The 20667-nt window shown below is 45.4% G+C and overlaps 12 protein-coding genes across 12 annotated transcripts; 7 read left to right on the forward strand and 5 right to left on the reverse strand.

Annotated features, from left to right (window-relative positions):
* Nucleotides 1-71: 71 nt before the first annotated feature.
* Nucleotides 72-2383, reverse strand: V1512DRAFT_288020 (uncharacterized protein). Its single transcript, XM_066918129.1, has 8 exons — nucleotides 2269-2383; nucleotides 2103-2220; nucleotides 2002-2052; nucleotides 1905-1946; nucleotides 1843-1854; nucleotides 1697-1789; nucleotides 1332-1646; nucleotides 72-1282 (listed from the first exon to the last, which is right to left on the reverse strand). The coding sequence occupies exons 2-8, from the start codon at nucleotides 2104-2106 to the stop codon at nucleotides 249-251; spliced, it is 1551 nt and encodes a 516-aa protein (XP_066769455.1). The 5' UTR covers nucleotides 2107-2220; nucleotides 2269-2383; the 3' UTR covers nucleotides 72-248.
* A 30-nt stretch (nucleotides 2384-2413) lies between these two features.
* V1512DRAFT_267557 (P-loop containing nucleoside triphosphate hydrolase protein) lies at nucleotides 2414-4290 on the reverse strand. The gene is made up of 2 exons (XM_066917312.1): nucleotides 3528-4290; nucleotides 2414-3484 (listed from the first exon to the last, which is right to left on the reverse strand). Exons 1-2 carry the CDS (start codon nucleotides 4069-4071, stop codon nucleotides 2493-2495), a joined length of 1536 nt encoding a protein of 511 aa, XP_066769456.1. The 5' UTR covers nucleotides 4072-4290; the 3' UTR covers nucleotides 2414-2492.
* A 995-nt stretch (nucleotides 4291-5285) lies between these two features.
* V1512DRAFT_87392 (Homeodomain-like protein) lies at nucleotides 5286-6216 on the forward strand. The gene is made up of 4 exons (XM_066918544.1): nucleotides 5286-5438; nucleotides 5536-5589; nucleotides 5637-5655; nucleotides 5709-6216. The coding sequence occupies exons 1-4, from the start codon at nucleotides 5387-5389 to the stop codon at nucleotides 6094-6096; spliced, it is 513 nt and encodes a 170-aa protein (XP_066769457.1). The 5' UTR covers nucleotides 5286-5386; the 3' UTR covers nucleotides 6097-6216.
* On the forward strand, nucleotides 6217-8074 carry V1512DRAFT_87393 (WD40-repeat-containing domain protein). Its single transcript, XM_066918545.1, has 2 exons — nucleotides 6217-6305; nucleotides 6355-8074. Exon 2 carries the CDS (start codon nucleotides 6386-6388, stop codon nucleotides 8009-8011), a length of 1626 nt encoding a protein of 541 aa, XP_066769458.1. The 5' UTR covers nucleotides 6217-6305; nucleotides 6355-6385; the 3' UTR covers nucleotides 8012-8074.
* Nucleotides 8075-8439: 365 nt separating this feature from the next.
* On the reverse strand, nucleotides 8440-10514 carry V1512DRAFT_230061 (elongation factor Tu GTP binding domain-containing protein). The gene is made up of 8 exons (XM_066913935.1): nucleotides 10425-10514; nucleotides 10114-10332; nucleotides 10018-10066; nucleotides 9914-9967; nucleotides 9686-9861; nucleotides 8767-9637; nucleotides 8628-8716; nucleotides 8440-8576 (listed from the first exon to the last, which is right to left on the reverse strand). Exons 2-8 carry the CDS (start codon nucleotides 10317-10319, stop codon nucleotides 8516-8518), a joined length of 1506 nt encoding a protein of 501 aa, XP_066769459.1. The 5' UTR covers nucleotides 10320-10332; nucleotides 10425-10514; the 3' UTR covers nucleotides 8440-8515.
* A 403-nt stretch (nucleotides 10515-10917) lies between these two features.
* On the forward strand, nucleotides 10918-11953 carry V1512DRAFT_212488 (uncharacterized protein; the record flags this gene model as incomplete). The annotated part of the gene is made up of 2 exons (XM_066913561.1): nucleotides 10918-11338; nucleotides 11388-11953. 2 exons carry the CDS (start codon nucleotides 10918-10920, stop codon nucleotides 11951-11953), a joined length of 987 nt encoding a protein of 328 aa, XP_066769460.1.
* V1512DRAFT_267568 (uncharacterized protein) lies at nucleotides 11698-12704 on the forward strand. The gene has a single exon (XM_066917313.1). The coding sequence runs from the start codon at nucleotides 12179-12181 to the stop codon at nucleotides 12653-12655; it is 477 nt and encodes a 158-aa protein (XP_066769461.1). The 5' UTR covers nucleotides 11698-12178; the 3' UTR covers nucleotides 12656-12704.
* Nucleotides 12705-12940: 236 nt separating this feature from the next.
* On the forward strand, nucleotides 12941-14217 carry V1512DRAFT_230067 (ubiquitin-conjugating enzyme/RWD-like protein). Its single transcript, XM_066913936.1, has 4 exons — nucleotides 12941-13275; nucleotides 13327-13416; nucleotides 13467-13702; nucleotides 13747-14217. The coding sequence occupies exons 1-4, from the start codon at nucleotides 13153-13155 to the stop codon at nucleotides 13835-13837; spliced, it is 540 nt and encodes a 179-aa protein (XP_066769462.1). The 5' UTR covers nucleotides 12941-13152; the 3' UTR covers nucleotides 13838-14217.
* V1512DRAFT_288025 (INO80 complex subunit Ies4-domain-containing protein) lies at nucleotides 14034-15133 on the reverse strand. The gene is made up of 2 exons (XM_066918130.1): nucleotides 14850-15133; nucleotides 14034-14799 (listed from the first exon to the last, which is right to left on the reverse strand). Exons 1-2 carry the CDS (start codon nucleotides 15077-15079, stop codon nucleotides 14208-14210), a joined length of 822 nt encoding a protein of 273 aa, XP_066769463.1. The 5' UTR covers nucleotides 15080-15133; the 3' UTR covers nucleotides 14034-14207.
* Nucleotides 15134-15264: 131 nt separating this feature from the next.
* Nucleotides 15265-17342, forward strand: V1512DRAFT_87245 (concanavalin A-like lectin/glucanase domain-containing protein). Its single transcript, XM_066918542.1, has 2 exons — nucleotides 15265-16016; nucleotides 16066-17342. The coding sequence occupies exons 1-2, from the start codon at nucleotides 15403-15405 to the stop codon at nucleotides 17282-17284; spliced, it is 1833 nt and encodes a 610-aa protein (XP_066769464.1). The 5' UTR covers nucleotides 15265-15402; the 3' UTR covers nucleotides 17285-17342.
* On the reverse strand, nucleotides 17343-18594 carry V1512DRAFT_87255 (uncharacterized protein). Its single transcript, XM_066918543.1, has one exon. It carries the CDS (start codon nucleotides 18399-18401, stop codon nucleotides 17400-17402), a length of 1002 nt encoding a protein of 333 aa, XP_066769465.1. The 5' UTR covers nucleotides 18402-18594; the 3' UTR covers nucleotides 17343-17399.
* On the forward strand, nucleotides 18308-20620 carry V1512DRAFT_267580 (uncharacterized protein). The gene is made up of 3 exons (XM_066917314.1): nucleotides 18308-18495; nucleotides 18542-20016; nucleotides 20064-20620. Exons 2-3 carry the CDS (start codon nucleotides 18787-18789, stop codon nucleotides 20241-20243), a joined length of 1410 nt encoding a protein of 469 aa, XP_066769466.1. The 5' UTR covers nucleotides 18308-18495; nucleotides 18542-18786; the 3' UTR covers nucleotides 20244-20620.
* The last annotated feature ends 47 nt before the right edge of the window (nucleotides 20621-20667 follow it).

Genomic DNA, 20667 nt, shown 5'->3' on the forward strand with positions numbered 1-20667 from the left:
CGTCAGGTATGCCATTTTGACATGGGAACATCTAAACTTTCATTTGGCTCTTTTTATCCTACGCACATGCGAACGTGCAAAATACAATTGTTACAAAATACAATAAAAATAAGAAAATAGTCAAAAGTAAAATGAGCAAACTTTTTGTATACCATAAAAATAATGAAACGGCATCAATAAATTCCTATACACATACACGCTGTTGTCCACTTATGTGTATTTTATCCCTCCCCATCAAGTCCCGCTCTTCATTTTCCGTTAGCGCCCGACTTGCTCTGAGGCAAAACCAACCACTCTGCATCACCCTCGGCCGCAATCGCAGCAATTGCTGCCGCAGCGTTCTCGGCGTTCTCTGCAATCTTAGCCTCGACAGGCGCAGGTGCAATCTTGATTCCGCTCTCGCCAACAACGGCTTCGTCCTCCTCGTCGTTGTCAGGAACGAAATCGTCTGACGCGCCGACCTTTCGCAGCAAGTCAAATTGCTTTCTCTTAGGGTCAACGACCTCCGCCTTGGACGGCCCGGCCTCCTTCGCCGTCCGTGGTCGGCGCTCAGTGGCATGTGCATGACCACCTCGGGCGTGACCATGTCCACCTCGGCCAGTCATAGCCGGTCTCTCTTTGCGCAAATCGCTAAAGTCGCGCTCGGGACGCGCTTCACGGTGCTGTTCACGGGCAGCGGCTTCTCGAGCAGCTTCTCGAGCTTGAAGGCGCTCTTCTGCGCGCTTGGCTGCATCAGCAGCAATCTTGTCGTCAAGCTCTCTCATCTTTCTGGCCGTGTCGACAGGTGCAGCGGAGCCGAACGGGCTCGCTTTGGCAGGCGCAGTCGTGGCAATAGCAGGCGCAGCTTCAGCCTCAGTCGCCTCCGTGGGCTGGGTGCGGGGCTTCAGGTTCAGCCGTCTGCGCTCAGCAGGACGGGGTGCAGGCGCGTCCTCGCCAGGCGTCGACGAACCCTCGCGCGATCGGTTCGGGGTGGCAGACTTCCTGGACGCTTCGAACGCACTACCGCTTCTCCAGTTGTCGAATGATCGCGAGTTTTCGGGCTCTTCACGCGGCTCGCGAGGTCCGCGTTCTCCAGAACGGTTAGGGCTGAAGCCACTGGTCCGACGCATCCGTGGTGGTGGAGGGGACAAAGGTCCACGACGCTCCCAGCTATCAAAGTCACGGACCTTGCCGTCCGAAACAACACGGCGCTCGCCACGGCCTGGTCGATCGGCAGAGTCGCGCTCGATTGGGGGTAGAGGTTTTCCGCTCCTCCATTCTCCCTGGGTACGATCCTCCTTGGCTATACAACGTTTAGACACTTAAATCCCGGTAAACGCGAAAAAACTTACGAGGCTCAGCAACACTGATTCTGACGGGCCGTCCTTGCAAATCTCCACCAGAACGATCAAGAGCATTTACTAACGACTCGCGGTCCTGGAACTCGACATAGGCAAAACCTTTCGGCTGGTCCATTTTATCTTTAACCAGACGTACGTTCGCAATCTTCAGTCCCTCGAAATATCCAGCAATGACAGAGTCGTCGCTAATCTCGTTTGCAACGTTGCCCACGTGCGCAGTGTAAGGCGGGTGGTCGGGAACAGGCAGCTGCTCTCGCTCTGTGCGAGGTTCGCGCTCGCGTTCGCGTTCACGCATACGTCCGTAATCTGAATAGTGTTAGCAATTTTCCCGATCCGTCTGAAAAATTGTAAGCTACCTCTCTCCTCTGTGCCACCATATCTGTCATTGCGGTCACCATACGCGGGGCGATCGCCAAATCCTGTAGACCGTTCGCTGGAAAGCTTCTCGGCTAATAATCTGTTAGCGATAACCACTCCTGTGGACTTTTATTAATGATCATACTGGCTGCAACAGCTATCAGCGCGTTAGTACTTATTACTGCTACGATAAACCAGGCAACATACTTGTAGGCAATTCATCATCATCTGCCCAAGACGATCCATACTCTGTAAAATGCATTAAGTAACCTGCCTCATTGATAGCTCCACATTAACCACATACGGTCATCCTGAAGAAAGTCTGTCAATGCCATCTTCTTTCCTTTTTTTGGAGCTAAATCTGATCAATATTTGTCACTGAAATGACTCGATCCCTACACATACCCATGATTGTACAATTTCACAGCAAGTTACAGTCGTCTAAAAATATCAATTAACAGACTAGATTCGTCAGACCCGCTTTTCCACACTCTGTACAGTCCACGCAAATTATCGCAAGTTCCTGACCAGAAGTCACAGACAGTAATTACACTATACAGAAATCACTTACGCTCTTAGTTTGGCTCTTGATATGTTTTGTAACAAAAAAAAATGCTGAATTTTTTTACTAAACCGAAGTGGTTTTTTTGGCCGAGAAAAAAAATGTTTGGATGGCGAGAACTGCTGGTCCGTGATTGCCCGCGCTCGCTTGCTCCCAATTATAAAATATGTATGAAAAGTATACGTGTATATGCTATAAGTGTGCATAATTCAAATGCATTTATTGCAATATATCTATATGCTACTGCTAATGTCCCCTATTTCAGCCAAATTCTCGCCTCCGTGAAGTCGAATGTACTTCGAACATCGCGGAATTTCGTCGTCGACGTGCCCGATCGCAATCACGGTGCCTCCCCAAACGTCGACGAAATTCTTGCATCTGGCAATGCTTTCATCGTTCATGCCCGAGAACGCTTCGTCCAAAATGAGAATCTCCGGGTTCTTGATGATTGCTCTCATAAATAAAACGAGTTTCTGATCATTCAATGTCAAGTCTGAAAACAAACTGTCGGCGCTGACTTTGAAGTGGTCAAGAAACATCTTGATCCGCGCATCTCGGTCGTCCTTGGTCAGGCTCCCTCCTGCCATATGTGTAACATTTGACGGTGGAAGGTAGCTTCCGATTGTAAAACCAGTCGAAACGGCCTGGAAAGCAGTCAGAGTCACCGGAAAGATCGCGTGAATTTCTGGTGACACGTGTCCAATGTCACGATTAATTGAAAAGTAATTCTGGCGTCCTACTTTGCGCGGACTGTCAAACAGTCTAATCTTTGAATTCCATGACTGTGGATGATCGGCCGTTAATAACGACAGTAGAGTGCTTTTCCCTGTTCCGTTATTGCCTCTTAAATGCCATCGTTCACCTCGTTTGACAACCCATTTTAAATTTTTAAGCACGACTTTTCCTCTGTATGCAATTGTAATGTCGTCTATATCTATAATCGTTTTAATTTCTGGTTTCGAAGAGTACACAAACTCTGCTTTCTGAAAATCAAACGGGCTCGTGACAAACACGCTCTCGCGCTTGTCGATAGCAGTCTGTAATGTACTCTTCATATCAGCTCTTGTGCCGGCAGCAGTGACACCTGTGTCGTCTACCAGCGCAACATGAGTGACCCAGTCCGGTAGCGGTTCGTGTACTCGTAGTCCAAGTATCACGTGTGGATTTGGTGCCAATCCGCCCAGCATATCCGACAGCGAGCTGGTAGCTGCAGGGTCAAGACCCACTGCAGTCATTAGCGATTGTCGCATCGAGCAACCACAACTTACAAAACGGCTCGTCTGCGAGTAAAACTTCTGGGCTTGATAGTAAGCCACGAGCGATTCTGGCACGTCGGGTCTGTCCGTTGCTCAGTGTAACAATCCACTGATGCAGCAGCGGAGTCAAGTTGAGCCGTTTAACGACCTGATCGAATATTTCGTCCTTATCCAGTGTCGTTGGTACACCGTCTCTTGATTGATTTTGCGCTTTTTTGAGAAACTCCATCAAGCTCACGTCTTCGGGCTCGCGGTACGATTCGTATCTTGCAGACAAATATGCCGGCTTGACGTCTGTATTGAACGAAATCAGCTTCATGACTGATGCAGGCCACGTTTTGCTATTCAAAAATGGGTAGACCCGAGACGATGACGGAATTGCCATATTCTTCCCAGCCAAACAGTCAAGCAAGATTGACTTGTTCGACCCGGTAATTACCCATTTCTCGCCGGGGTTGACGGTCAAGGTGGTTGGGTTGGGAAAGATGTCTTTTGATAAGTACTGACGGCGAAATATACTATTTTTTAGTACGAGCAACGGTTTTAAGTCTGCCATTTCATACAATTGAGTCTTGCGATTAAACCAACTGACTCTCGAGAATCGCGAATATTAAAAAACAAATTTTGGGCCTCGACGCGTGAGGCTCGAGAGGTCAATGAGGAAACTCAAATATATTTGAAATGAAAATGCAAATTGCTCATTAAGACTGTTATATACAGAAACAAATAAAAGATAGCAAAAGCGGGTTAAAACTAGTTGTAACGGAGAAGGAGAAGAGAAGTAAAATTAGTTAAAAGTTGCGCTTGCGCCCGGTACTATCATAAGAATATGTTTAACGTATTTCACAGTATAGTAATTTACCTGTCAATCCAGTTAGGTAATATGAACACAAAACTCATAGTAAATAATTAACCAATAATAAAACAGTCCTTCAGACTACTTGTTCATTGTTTGGCATAGCAGCCGAATACCTACTGAATCTGCCACTACACGCTACATGAATTTAAATGAAACGAAAATCAACCTCGCATTTAATTGACAAACCCCGACATGAAAGATTCACAAACAATTTTATACTTAAAAAAAAAAAATGGATACATTATTTATTGACGAACATACTGTCTACCCACAATGAAAAACTTGAGTAAAAAATAAAAACTGTTTACTCACACGATTACCCCGGATTCTCGAAACCTTTTTTTCTGCGCGGCTCGCGGTAAATCCCGTTCAAATTGATTTAGATCTTTGGTCTTAGCCTAGTACGAGACAAGTGAGAATATCACAGTTATTCTCGCTGTATCAGAATGTTTTCTATATTTCAACAAAAAAGACCTGTAAGTTAACAACAAACTGACAAAGATATGCGATTAACAAGATCAACAGACACTGTCGTCATCCCGAGATCCTACTACGGCAAATTCGTGTGTCATATCACCAAATTCTCCAATCGACACATCTCATGATGCAGCAGTCTTACATCCTGTGTTTTTTAGCAACATGCGACCAGTTCGATCCGGAGTTGAACGTACGTGGGATTCGAAAATTTCTCACCCGGCATCGTGGGGTTACCAGATTCAGCCGAGTCAGCCGTCTTGTGGTACAGGAGGATGTGCCAAATGCCGGTCTAAGCAATCTGCTCAGTCCACTCAATCTAAAAGTAGACTATAGGTGGTCTAATTCTACAACTACTATTTACTCTCTATGCCTATATATACGCTGCCTTCAACGCCAGCTAAAAATAATCTGTTTTGGAGTCAACGGAATTTAGGGATAATTGAAATATGATTTAATATGAAAACAATAAAGCACGAAAACAAATAGAACATTTTTATTATCTTTAAAACAATACAAACACGTATTACTACGTTGTATGTGCTTATGTACATGCTGGCGTGGTATTTACGGCATAAACGCATTAATATGTACGCTAAATATATTTGCTTGTAGGAACAGATCCCATATAGAAAGAATACTGGACTCTGTACTACCGCAAACTAGACTGCTGCTCACTCATAGTAGTGTCTTATAAAATGCCAACATATATCAAAGGAGGCGTATGGACAAATGTTGAAGGTACGTCTATATAAACCATCTATAACGCCATACTAACTTTCTACCAGATGAGATTCTACGGGCAGCGTATGCGCACACTTTGAACATATCTATTTAATTTGAAACACTAATAACTATAGTATTGCAAAGTATGGTTTGAATCAATGGGCTCGTGTATCATCTCTACTGGCCCGGAAGACTGCAAAACAGGTCAAGGCTCGGTGGAACGAATGGCTTGATCCGTCAATTAAGAAAATCGAATGGTCCCGCGAAGAGGACGAGAAACTGCTCCATCTGGCAAAATTGATGCCGACACAGTGGCGCACGATCGCCCCTATTGTTGGTAGAACTGCGACACAGTGTCTCGAACGGTATCAAAAGCTGCTGGACGACGCAGAGGCTGTCGAGAGTGGTGAGTTTAGTTTGGCCGGTCCTGGCGATGAAGCACATGCGCCTGATCAAGTGCGGAAGTTGCGGCCCGGAGAAATTGATCCAGATCCAGAGACAAAGTGGGATATATACTGCTAGTAGAGGTTGACAATTCTGACTTTGATTTAGACCGGCTCGTCCAGACGCTATTGATATGGACGAAGACGAAAGGGAAATGCTCTCTGAGGCAAGAGCTCGTTTGGCAAACACTCAAGGCAAAAAAGCCAAACGCAAAGATCGCGAACGGTTGCTTGAAGAAAGTCGACGACTAGCTGTCTTGCAAAAGCGGCGAGAGCTGAAGCAGGCTGGTATAAAGTAAGTCGTTATTGATAGTAAATGCAAACTCTAACAATCTAGTGTTCGGCTTATAAAGAAAAATAAAAAGGAAATGGACTACAATGCAGATATCCCGTTTGAACACATACCTGCGGCTGGATTCTACGATACAACGGAGGAAATCAATCAGAATCACACCGAGAAGCAAGCTTTCGACCACCGAACGCGGCAATCAGGTGCGCGGCGAAAAGATACAGAGGACCCCAACGCAAGCCACAAGAGACGGCCAAAAGACGAGTCTAAGGAGGCAGAAGCCGCCGAGCGCCAGGCAATGGCCAGAGCAGAACGTTTGCAGCGACTTCAAGAGGCAGAACAAATTTCAAAGCGCCGCAAACTTGCGCTGCCAGCTCCTCAGACTAATAATGTCGGTACCAGTGTTTTAGCCATAACTGACGTTGAAGAGACACCAGCAATTGGAGAATCTGAATTTGACATCAAAAGTTTGCTCAAGTCTGGTTTCAACAGTCTACCGAAACCCAAAAATGATTTTGATTTGGTGGCACCAGAAGAGGAAGACGAGCAAGAAGAGCCAGAAAAACCAGCGAAAAAAGTCGCAGTGACAGAGACAGTTCGAGCCGAGCCGAAGGAGGTCGAAGCGACAGAGAACAATCAGATTGCACTTCACAAGTCGATATTTGATTCTGGCACAGGGTCACGAGCTCTTGCCGAGCGCCGTGCTAACATGACCCAAATTAAACCAGAGTGGCATGCTCCATGGAAATTAATGAGAGTCATATCGGGTCATTTGGGATGGGTTCGGAGCGTGTGTGTTGAACCGGACAACCAGTGGTTTGCTACAGGTGCTGGTGACAGAACTATTAAGATTTGGGACTTAGCAAGCGGAACGCTTAAGACTACGCTCACTGGTCACATTATGACTGTCAGAGGACTTGCAGTCTCGCCTAGACATCCTTACATGTTTAGTTGCGGCGAAGACAAGATGGTGAAGTGCTGGGACTTGGAGCAAAACAAAGTCATTCGCCATTACCATGGGCACTTGAGCGGTGTCTACGCGATGGACCTGCATCCCAACCTTGATGTCTTGGTAACTGCCGGCAGAGATGCTGTCGTGCGAGTATGGGACATGCGAACCAGGATGGCGGTTCACGTGCTGAGCGGCCATAAAGGTACAATCAGTTCAGTCAAGTGTCAAGAAGCCGATCCACAGATTATTTCCGGCAGCATGGACGCGCAGGTACGCTTGTGGGATCTGGCAGCAGGTAAGACGCAGACCGTATTGACCCACCACAAGAAGTCTGTTCGCGCCCTGACAATGCATCCGACCGAGTTCACGTTTGCGAGCGGAAGCGCGGACAACATTAAGCAGTGGAAGTTGCCGGAGGGCTCATTCATGCACAACTACCAGCCACAGCACAATGCGATCGTCAACACTCTGAGCACGAACAGCGACGGCGTCATGTTCAGCGGCGGCGACAACGGTAGCATGGCGTTATTTGACTGGAAAACAGGCCGCAAGTTCCAGGATATCGAAACCACCGCCGTGCCTGGCTCGCTGGACTCGGAAAACGGTATTTTCGCCAGCACGTTTGATCATACTGGCTTGCGTCTGATTACTTGCGAGGCAGATAAGAGTATAAAAATGTGGCGCGAAGATCCGGACGCGACGCCGGAGACACATCCTGGAATCGATTACCAGCCGACGCTACAGAGATGGTGATGTATGAAGACGTTGATTAGTTTTGTTTGTATTACTATGTAAATGCTATCGAGATTGTGGATCTGTCAACGGCCCTGTCGATTCTGCACGCGCTTGAACTTCCTTCGTGACCGATTCCAGTCGATTCAACTCGCCCATATGGTTTTTAACATTTGCAAATTAACCAAGTAGGTAAACACTTACTAGTGAAATCCTTGTAGTTATCTCGAGCAGTCTCAAGATCCTGCACGATTGCTTTCGTCAGCAACCGAACAGATTCCATCGTGGCACGTAGCAAACGTAACTTTGAAAGCTCGCCCGAGTCAGCCATATCGTGTGTGTCAATACGCCAATACGCTTCGTAGTTGCTGCTGAGGAGACACGTCGCGTTGACGCGTAAATGTCGTGCCATTAGAGGGTTTAGTACCAAGATGCAGTTTACAAAAGGTGTTGTATAAATTTATTTTAATTGTTATTTTTAATTTAGACAAACAAAACGTTACATTAAACTAAAATTGTAAACGCCTATGCAGTAGAATCGAGCTTCAGGGTCACACCCTTCTTGATTGTAGCCCAGCCGATCAATCTGCAAATGTTAGCAATGTAACTAAAATTATTACAAACAATAATGACATACCGCCAATGCTTTTCGATTCTGCGAGACAGAGCAATCTTCTCTCCAATTTCGGTACAAGCGGGAGATGTGAGCTGGAGCTTAGCCAGATCCTACTTAATTAGTATATCATTCTACACCAGGTAAAAACAAAAACACTCACAGCCTTGACACCGACGACACGGGCACCGGTGGCAGTCGAGCCAATGTTGACCATCAAGATCTCGTTCTTGGTCAGCTTCTGTACACGAGCCTGTTTCTTCTCATCTGTCTTGACACCTAACAGCCGGCGCAGTAAGAAGTAATTGATTTCAATCTCTGTGTAGATCTCCGGGAGCTTGCCCTTTGATCCCAAAACGTGGCCGACAAGACGATCTGCTCGGCAAAGAGTAGGATCAATCTTGGTACCGACACCGATTAGTCCACCTGGGACGGCGAACTTGAGGTCGTTATGCTCAGCATAGAGAGAGATGATTCGACTGAAAATTGGTCGGCACTGAATCTGGCCTTCCTTGTCTTTGGTAACGATACCAGGTCTGATCTCAATCTCATCTCCCAACCGCAAAACTCCACTCAAAATACTACCACCAGCAACACCTCCCTTCAAGTCATCGATTTCTGAACCAGGCTTGTTGACGTCAAACGAACGAATGACAATTAACTTTGGAGTAGCCAAAAAATCTCTAGGAGGGACAGGGATAGATTTGACCAAGTACTCATTGACAGCATCAATATTGTACTTAAGCTGCGCTGAAATGGGAATGATAGGAGCCTTATCTGCAGCCGTTCCCTTGACGAACTTGAGAATACTCTGGTAATGCTCTTGAGCGTTCGCCTCACGCATTAAATCGACCTTGTTTTGAAGAATAATGATGTGGTTCAGTTTCATGATTTCAATGGCGGCTAAATGCTCACTGGTCTGGGGTTGAGGACACGGTTCGTTTCCGGCAATCAAAAGCAGAGCAGCGTCCATGACGGCAGCACCTGACAGCATAGTAGACATAAGAATATCGTGACCAGGGCAATCGACAAAACTAAACAGTGAGAATTTCATTCACTATCTTGCTAGAGAGTGCACATACCTGACATGACGCAACAGCTGGTACCGTCCGTTACATCCAAGTCTCTCGCAAAGAGGAGAGATTTCCTTTTCAGATCTAAACGACCGGTAGCAGTCTGGTCGTGGGCACTCTGGCGAGTCGCATTTATAAATCTTAGCGTTCGCATAGCCGAGTTTGATTGTGATATTTCGCTCGAGCTGTCTTGTGTTAGAAAAATGGGTAGATGTGAATTTGTGCTGCTTGACAAACCTCGTTCTTGAATCGGACAGTTTGGACACCCGATAAAGCTTTGACAACGGTACTCTATAGAATGATTAAATTCTGTATGTGATGACTGCCTTATTTGCAAATACCTTTCCGTGGGCTACATGACCAATTGTGCCGATGTTGATGGTCGCTTGTCTATACAAGATTAGGGATTGTCGCTGTCTTCACATAAAATGATTTACCTAGCAATGATCTCTATACTTAAAGGGTTCAAAGTTGAAATATCAATGTCGTCAGGCTGAGGAGGAAGGCCGACTGGCTTGTCGTCAAGGCCTTCATCGTCCGAAAAAGCCTCTGGTTCAGCAAAAGTAACAGATTTAGTCTTGGTGACATTTATAGCTTCATCTCCAGACACAGGAGGAGTAGTGACTCCGTTTTCAATCTCCATGATTGTAAAATATCTAGATGTTCCAATCAGTATGAGACCTAGAAAGATAGATTTTCTGGCACTGCAGTTGTACAGATTAAATCACGTAAGCAGATCAGTACTTACACAGAAACCTTGATCGACTTAAAGTACAACTCAAGTAGTAAATAAACAGTTAAATTTGCCTATTTGCAACCTTCAATAGTTTCTGCCTTACACGCGCGCTGTCGATTCTCACAAATTTTCTATCCTTTGTGCACTAATACCTGTACAGTTAACACACCAAATTTGTTACACACATGCACTTAATGCACCGCCATTTGATGTGGCATCATCGCGACTCTTTGGCGTGTGAGCCGCAGTGCGCGCCCCCCTTCACTTTTCCCGGCTCCCGCCGGTGCCAAATTCGCGTTCGTCGTGCTTGTCCAAATCACTAAAATCTTTACCCGCCCTTTGCTTACTCGCTCACTTCCCCACCCATCCCTTTCGCCTAACCCCATCAAACTCTCCACCTCACCTCTGTTCTATCTCACGTTTAATGTGCTGAGAGAAGTTAATTTGTCAAATGACCAGTGTTGAGCCGGCTCAGCAGACAGACCAGTCTGGTCAGCCGCTGTCAATGTTGGCACCTCAACGAAGCAGTTCAACGCATCGTCAACATCATCGCCATCATCCCAATGGAACTAATTCAGGTGCAAAAGTCGCTGCCGTGGCCAGGCCTAGTGCGCGCTCACAGACTTTGCTCATCAATTCAAAGATTCGACACATAAAAAAAAAAGACGGAGATCCACTATGGCGAAAGGACATTCAGTACGATTTTTTGAAAGCAATATTTTACGACGAGACTCGTGTCTTCACAAACAGTTACGATGGAACTCCGAATCATACTTACTCAGAAATCTACATTGATGCTATGGCCCGCTCGTCAAAGTCGTCTCGGGTGCTTCGGGAAAAGTTGCTTGGAGATCGACAAGCTGGTCTTAATATAGCTATGGTCTGTTTACTCGTCAATATCGGCAGAATGAACACTACTCTTAATTGTATGATTTACTTAATTACTGTCAGAATATATGCTGATTGCTTTATAAGTTTTTCCGGAAATGCGGGCTCAATTGAGAACATATCATCCCATTCCTTCATTGCAAACATATTCAGATCCAACTGCATACAAACAACTACAAGACGCACCGAGATTGAAAAGTATCCTCAAAGGTGCTTGCGAAGATCGACCCGAGCCTAGCACACTTGACCAGTTATTACTACAACCTCGACTGCCGCGAACAAATCCAATTAATCTTGTTTTCGTTTTAGCAACGTATGCTCGACGTGTCACAGACATCTTTTTTGTTGAACCGTTCGAATTTTATGATTTTATTATGAACACAACCTTGTCCAGCGACTCGAGAGCTAAAGCGTTTCTGTGGTTGATGTGGGTCTACTTGGAATCAGATTCCAGTCCGGAACAATTACGGTCAAATCCTTTCGGGTTTGGCCAAGAAGGCGGAATGAAGATTCCAGCGTTTGTGGCTTTAACTCCGGAACAAGTCGAGCTTGAGAATGTGGACTCAGGTCCGGAAAAAGAGTTTGCTGAACGAATGGTCCAGGAACGTCAAAGTAAGTTTTCTTTCTGCTGGAATATACGCAGAGCTAACTAATCAGAGCATCTTGCCGCTGCACTATCATTAGACGCAGTAGTAAAACCAAAAGTTGAAGAGGGTGCACGTCCAGCAAAGAAGAGACGGCCACCGAAGAAAAGCATTACGAAAGATGGCGAATCTGTTACCAAGCTGAACTCGGACCGTCCGGAAGGAGAAGGCGATGATGCTGGAACTTCGAGCGACGCATCTCAGCGAACGATACCTGCAGAGTCACCTATTCCAATGAAACCTCCACCTAGACATGCCAGGAAACAGACAAAAGCCGAAATTGCGGCACAGGAGCTGGCAGAGAGAAGAGAAAAGAAGTTTAAAATTGAGATTGACCATCTGACACGAGTTTCCGACCGACGGCGAAAACGAGCACGGTACAATGAAGGAGCAATGAGGCGGACCTGGAAGAAAATCCGTACGCGCGACCCATTCGAGCAGTCGGAGGACGAGCAGACATTGCTTAACGCTGAGATGATGGCGTCTGCTGCGTCGTCACACAAACGCAAGAATATTGACATCTCTACACTTAACAGTCATATAATGAGCAGTTTGTCTGGAGTGCGAGACTCGAATTTGGGTAATGATTTTGGTGAGGAAGGCCAGTCGCTGGCGACAGCTTTTAGACGCGCCAACAGGTGGATTGCGCGGTGGAATAATGTCAAAGCGCTAACGGAAGACTCGCATAATTCGAGCGAGTTAGCTCCGTGAGTTTCTTGTTTTGCAGTCTTATTTATGTTTGGGTATATTGGTATCATTTTTGCGTGGTATGAACGAAACAGGTATACTATAGAAGTAAATTGACGAAAAGCCATATTTGTTTACATTTGACGGATTGAGTAAACTGATTATTCCACTAATGAGACGCTAAACCAAAAGCATGCCGAATGCGGCGTCAATTTGACGTTTCTACGGCAACTAGTAAACAACCTAACCCTGGTTAATGTTTGTTTAGTCTAAACCGCCTCCTCGGCCTCTTCTGTTCTTCACGATACCACTTTCTTTACCTCTATTTTCTTGATAATTTCGTATTTGATTTTTATATAGTAACAAATAGGTTACTGTGTTGAATATTATCGAGACTATTAGTTTATTTGCTTCATCAATTAACCTTTTCTAACTGTGTTGAGTGGTCACATTAGTTACTCCCAGTTGGATTTGTGAATTTAAACACACGGTAGCTCAAAGCCGAACTTGATCAAGAATTTATGGAATCTCAAAACCCACAGGTAGCACCTTTAACATCTCGAAAGATGCAGGAAGCCCCCCCTTCGCACGTCGACAGTCATTCTGTCACCAAGAGATTGCAAAGCGAACTCATGCAGTTGATGGTAGGTTTCACGTGTCAAAGCTGATGATTTAGTACTGATTTATAACTGTAGATGTCAAATGTCTCTGGAATCAGTGCATTCCCAGTTTCAGACTCTAATGTGTGCCAATGGTCGGGTACAATCACTGGTCCTGATGGCACTGTATGTGACAACATGAAGTCCAGCCAACTCGGTTACTGATTCAAGTATAGTTTTATGAAGGTCTTACTTACAAGATTTCACTAAATTTTCCACCCAACTATCCGTACAGGGCTCCAGTGATTCGTTTCGTGTCGCCAATGTGGCATCCAAACGTTGACATGTCAGGCAATATCTGCTTAGACATCTTGAAGGAGCAATGGTCGGCCGTGTATAATGTGCAGACTATTTTACTAAGCTTGCAGTCACTGCTAGGAGAGCCTAATAATGCATCGCCATTGAACGCACAGTACGTGGAATTTGATAACTGCGAATAATCTAACGAGTTTCAAGGGCTGCTGATCTATGGGACGGAAACCCAGCCGAGTACAGGAGACACATGATGAACCATTACAAAGATATCGAGGAGCTTAATGACGAGTGATTGCATTCGCAGAGTAAACAAAGTGGCGGTTGTGGGTTGGTTTGCGCTCTGGCGGCGGCGGTACGAGAGAGAGAGGGAGGGAGTTTGACTAATCGAAACACAACGTGAGAAAGTGAGTTGAATATTGAAGGGACGAAACTATTTAGGCTTTTATTTTAATAATTCCCTTTTTTTGTTTTGTTTGTCCAAGATTTGCCTCTTTTTGTATTCATTCTACTTGTTGTTCTATGTACATAATTCCAGTGAGTGTGGAATGGTGATGGACCACACTTTGTTCTGTATTATTATTCTTGGCCAAATTAACAAGGCATTATAGTTGTTAGTTCTTCAAGATATCAGTTTATTACATAAGAGTTATATGTACATTTAGCTATGCTTCATCTTCTTCCACCTCAAATTCGTCTACTGACTGTCTTAATAAAGCAGCAGGAAACCTCCGATTGTTTTTCTTTGAGGAATCTTCAATTTTTGTGATTTCTTTTGTCTTTGGAAGCGAGCTTAGTGCAGGAAGTGTGATTGTAAGAGGTACAGGCGCAAGCGGAGTAGCCACATCAGACAGGTTGTTTGAAGGGGCAACAGGTACTTTCTCAGTAGACTTCGAAATTTTTGTGTCTGTCGATGCATCTCGCGGTCCTCCGTACCATGTCTTGACAGACCACTCCCAGCCAGTGAAACTTTTGAGTTCAAGTGGAATACTCGTCCATCGCCGACAAGGCTTTCCCGACCGGTCTAATGCTCGTAACTGCGCGTTGATAGAGCCCTGGTTTGCTTTAGGACCTAGCTTTGTGTGAGACGCGTGGTGGTTTTGTTGTTGTAATTGACTGTTTATTGGTGTCGTTGCGCCAGTGGGCAGAGCTGAAGGAAACAGTGAGTCTGCAGCTGGAGATCCCCCAAGCGCAGAAGCCGGACGAGTAGGAGGATCAAGCGGTGTAAGGCCAGGAGACGATTGTGGTTCTGCTTTCCTTTTTTCTTATTAGCTGATTTAGACTCGAAAATACAGACTCAAATTTACCGTTTCCGCTTTGGCGCGTTTCCAGACGCATTCTTGCTCCTCTGCTTTGGACCTGTAGAAATCTCTGGACGCGGTGACGCTGGGGCAAGGAGAGGTGAAGATGGCATTGGAGCCGGAGACGACGCGGACGTAATTGAAGACGCAGCCATTGCCTGTTCTTGTTGCATCAGAAGCTGTGGGCTAATCTTAAGAATGACCGCACGGGATTTCCCGCCATTTGCAGCGACCATTCTGACTTGACGCGTTCGTTTACCGATATTTCGAGAAAATTGAGATCATCTTGTCCATAGGTATCGTGGGGGAGTATGCATAATTAAGCCAATCTATGTGTTTACAGTGTAAGCGTATAAACACCTTACTAGTTAAATTCTAACTACACCTAAGCTACCACACCTTTGTCCCAGCTGTCCTCTCCACAGCCAAATTGGATCGAACTTCACCAGCTTACTCATTCAGCATTACCACGTAATATCCTTGTTGAACCCTATAGACTTGTGCTTTTTAGTTCAAAGTTGTATCAGCTGCTACACAATCGTATTGCAGTTACGCAGTTATGGCCTCGCTCGCTTATCCTGTCCCAGGAAAGAGCTCTCGATCAAACACTTCAATTACCACAACCTCGGCCCATGTCATCGGTACCGCGTCTCCTGCTCCAGCCGAGTACTTTCTGCCTGAATATCTAGCATGCACTTGCTACGCTGACCGCGTTGCGAACTCCGTTGATGCTGCGAGTCAGGCTGCAATGGCTCAGAACTTGCAAACTTCGGCCGTGATGGCGAATTCAACTGTCCCGTCCCGTACATCGCCGGCTTTTTTTGAGGCTCAACATACTCCACATCCGCCTTTTACTCAGTTTATAAATACAGACGCGTCAGCACAACTGAACCACAGGTCTGCTGACGGCGATGACATGGAGATCAGTTGGTCCGCTCAGTCAGACGCGGCCGTCCATGAGGACGTGCTGCCTCAGATCCCGTCATGCTGGAGCCCGCAAGGCGTGTCACAGTCGATTGATTTGTCGCATGACTTGCTCGAAGCGAAGTTTGTGGGCTCATCGTCCAAAAGTGTTGAACAAGAAGCCGCAGCTATTCGTGCTAATCATCCGATCCCACCTCAATGCGGTCTGTTTTATTTTGAGATCAAGATTTTGTCTAGAGGTAAAGACGGGTATGTTTAAATATTCTGACATATCAGTTTCATGCTTATACGTTTACAGGTTCATAGCAGTTGGGTTCTGCGGACCGAGAGTATTACTTAACAAAATGCCAGGCTGGGTCATGGATTCTTGGGGATATCATGGAGATGATGGAAACACGTTTGCGTGCCAGCAAAGTGGCAAGTCGTACGGACCCCAGTTTTCAACAAACGACGTCATTGGCTGTGGTATTAATTTCCGCAATGGAACTGCATTTTATACAAAAAACGGCATCTCGCTCGAGACCGCGTTCAAAGACCTGAAAGGGACGTTATACCCAGCAATCGGCATGCGAACGAATGGAGAGCATATTTTTGCAAATTTTGGACAAGAGCCATTTTTGTTTGATATTGAGTCCTATATGCGCGAAGAAAAGGCAAAGACGTACAAACAAATCAATGCATTCCCTCCACCACTAGAGTCACTGGCTGCCAAAGGCGCCACGTCGGCAGACACTGCAATCACACAGACCATCCATAGATTGATATCATCATATTTAGCACACAACGGCTACGTTGGGTCCGTGCACGCGTTCTCGGAAGATGTTCAGAAAGAGACAAGTGCATTTGGTCCGTCACGGACTGCAGGAGTAGCTGGCGAGAGCGATATTGTCGAGGATGTGGAAGCCATAAATCGACAGAAGATTAGAGCAGCAGTGCTGAGCGGAAGTATTGACATGGCGTTGAAGCTGACGGAAACCTTTTTTCCAAAGGTGTTTGAACAGCGACCTGACATACTGTTTCAGCTGAAGTGCCGCAAGTTTGTTGAACTGATGCGGCAATGTGCGTCAGAAGCGGATAGCGAAGATGTGCAGATGCGTGACGCCGACATGAAAGACGACAGTCTGAGCGGAAGTGTAGAGAAGCCGAGTGTGAATGAGTTGTTGAGTGAAGCATTGAGCTACGGTCAGGAGTTGCATGAGGATTACCGTGACGTAAGTTTTGCGGCCCAGAGCCCGACTTTGCCGGGTATTGATGTGCAGAAAGCACTGAGCGATATTTTTGCATTGATGGCGTACCCAGATCCTATGAATTCACCAGTATCGTATCTATTGGATGTCGACGGGCGGAATCCTGTTGCCGAAAACTTGAATTCGGCTATACTTGTTAGCGAAGGCAAGTCGTCAGTTGCGCCATTAGAGCGGTTGATCCAGCACACGACGATGTTGATGCGGGAGCTGGCTGAGCAAGGTGGACAAAGTGCGTTTGTTAATGTTCGGCATGATTTTCTGGCGCCTTAGGTGTTATTTGAGTGATGAGCGTTTCATTTTTTTTGTTTGGGATTTAGTTTGTAATACGGATATTTTCGCTACGCGGTTATAGTAATCACTTGTGTTCATTAATATAATACAGTCGCTATTCATCCTTTGACTCGTGTTTATGCTTATGTTTGTGCTTATGTTCATGCTTGTGCTTTTTAGGAACATGTTCTGGCTCCTCACTCGGAGGAATAAAGTCCTTCTCTCGCTCACGTTTACGTTCCTCCTTCTTCTGCTCGCGTTTTTCTGCGCGTTCTTCGTCTGCGTGTTGGGCCTTTTCTCGCTTGGACAAGAAGTACTCTCCACTTTCGAGCTGAAGATCGATTTGTCTTGGTTGCTGAGCTGGTGGGAAAGGAGTGTATGTCTTCTTTTTGGTGACGACCTTTGGCTTGCGGCGCTGGACGTTGCGCTTTTTGAAATGGGGCAAGAATCTGTCCCATGACTCGTTTGCCATGTCAGGGTTCTTTGCCAGTTCACGCTTGATCATTAACTCTTTTATGTGATAAATTGGATGAACATTTTTCATGCAGTCCTCAATCACTCGGCGGACTTCTTTCAGACCTTTGTAGCCACCCATGACTGAAACTGTGTTTCCTTGCACAAGAATGTAACACTGGGTCAGCAGCTCTAGTGCCTTGAGTGTGTTTCCATTCGGCCCCAGAATACGTTGTCTTCGCTTGATGAACCGTTCCTTGCTGCCAACCAAATTTCCAATCTTAATAACGTCACATGCAATGCTGTCGTCTTCAACAATTTTTACTGCTTGCGGATAAGGCACGCTTCGTGCCAGTAACTTAATAAGATCACGAGCTTTAAGAATGGCAGCTGGATCGTACGTTTTCCTGGTAGTCTTGACAGTCATGGAACCTTCAACCAAATCAAGTACACAACCAATACCTTTGTTTTCGAGAGCTCTTGTGACATCACCCCACACTTGTCTAAGATATGCTTCTCTGTATTTGGGAAACAAAGTTGCGAAAGAAGATTCTTCGGTAAACGGCAGACCGGAAGTATTATCTTCAGGCTTAAATTCAGGTTCTGTCCACTTGTCTATTGAAGGAACATCCCAGGGCTTATCACGATTATGAGTCGAAGGCATTTTTCAGTGTGAAATATGACTTTCAAAAAACGAAGCGAAGAGAAGATGAATTTGGGAACAAAAAATTGGTGCGGCTCATAATAGATGTAATATTGTAAGGGTTTTGTGTTTATAAGGAGGGAGACCTCATGTATTTTAAGTTCAGGACTAGGCCTAATCCGAGGCTAAACGAGACCGACGACGGCAAAGTCGAATTCGCAAAGTCAAATCTGCTCAACGTCGGTCCACACTCACTCACTCACTGCTCACTTACTCACATACAAAGTCATATTTGTTCACGGTGCAATTGCTCCCTCTCGCACTTTTAATCGTCCTTTTTTGCTGACTTTTTTCTTACTATTATCAAATCAAACCTGGAGTCTACTTATCTTTTTTCTTTCCTTTGATGGACTCATCCTACGCCCATGAATTGGCTGCTGCCTATCCAGAACTGGACTTGGCTGACAACTCGGTCAATATAGACGTCTTTGGTCATGATCCTAACCTTTTTCACGAAACGCCACTTTTCTCTCAAGATACAGGTCAAGATGACCCTCAGAGACCGCGTCAGTTGCTGCCATTACCCCTGTCAGAGTCGTACGGACAGCTACTTATGCATACAGACTTACCTTCAGAACCAGAAGTCCAACCATCGACTACAGTAACGTCTGCGAGAGTGACCGAATGGCCTAACCAGAACATGATGCCTTATGTATTTCACGATGACTCGTCAGCTCCGCCCACACCTCCCAATATTCCACTCAATGTTCCTAATCAGTATTCGACCTCGGTCTTGCCTAGCTCGACTGCAGCTGATGAATCTATAACAACAACACATGCACAGCCAATATCTTCATCGACTCTATCCTACATCACAAGCATTACACAGAATACTCCAGATCTACAACATGTACTATCACCGTACGGTAAGGTACTATTCGTCTCGCCCTCGGTTTCACCAATGTTGGGCTATTCGGTTGCGGAGTTCACAGGCAAATTTCTAGCAGAATACGTTGTGGCAGAAGACTGCGAAAACTTCACAAAAGAACTTAACCATGCGGCTACAGATTCTTTAAGTGATTCGAGTAAATTCTCGATTTTCTGTCGGTTTAAACGGAAGGATACTACAACAATTTTAGTCGAAGTGGTGGGCCGGGCCCAGTTCGGACCTTCAGATTCAAACTCCCCGAATGGAGGCAGTAACGGAAATAGCAATGGCAAGTCAAAGGACCATCAGACGGTTAAATGCTTCTTTCTTATTGCGCGACCGTACCGGACGAAGAACTCAGTTCTGATTGACTCGTTTTTGGAGCACAAATTTGAAAATATACGGTTACGGAATATGGTGGAAGCACTAAGGAACGCTGCTGAGCCAGGTACTGTTTCTCCTTCTTCAATCCGGACCGGATTGGGCTCAGAGCTGTATACTGGAAGTGCTTCGGCAGATCGGCTACTGGGTAGACGCAACTCGGATACATTGAATGCTGGTGTTTTCAAGTCAGTATCTTCGCCTTCATCTGTGGAGTCTACAGCCTCATCCTCTGATCAACAGTATGGAGCTTACTCACTCAGTCATGTGTCACCTACAAGATCTCAGAACAAGGCTGGATTGGATATTGATACAAGAGCTGCAAAGGTAAATTATGACTAATTCTGCTTGTCGTGATTTACTGACATCTTTAGAAATCAAAATTGGGAGATGATAAGGAGTATGTATGCAAGGAGTGTGGCACGCTTGACAGTCCAGAGTGGCGAAAGGGACCAGAAGGTCCAAAGACTCTATGCAACGCCTGCGGTTTGCGGTGGTCGAAGAGTTTGAAGAAGAAAGTACAACCAGTGACGACGAAGTATGTTATAGGGTGAACTACTTGGTGATCCGTACAGACACTGACTTTTTACTAATACAGACATGGTCACTCTCGGAGCATACCATAATGAATGTGTTTTTTCTGAATTTATTGTTTAAATCAGTTGCCAACTTGATGGAAAAGGGAGATATTTAGGAGTCATGTCTATCAGTGTTTTGATTATATATATATGGGATACTTGCTTTCTTTCATTTTTTCCAATCGCTTTTATAGTTCATGTTACGAGAACGTAACATTATCTTCAACGTGTACACGGATATTTATTATGTATAATTTTGCTCATCTTTATATCACTATTGTTATAATTTTTGTATATTTAGTATTTCCTGATTAATCTGTGATTACAAATAAGAATTCTTTGGTTAATTAGAACAAGTTGAATAATTGTGATGGTACGTCTTTGTACACACTGTACGTTA

This window comes from Lipomyces arxii, assembly GCF_038497795.1.
Source record: "Lipomyces arxii strain Phaff 12-163 unplaced genomic scaffold V1512scaffold_26, whole genome shotgun sequence".
In the NCBI taxonomy this organism is placed as follows: Eukaryota; Fungi; Ascomycota; class Lipomycetes; order Lipomycetales; family Lipomycetaceae; genus Lipomyces; species Lipomyces arxii.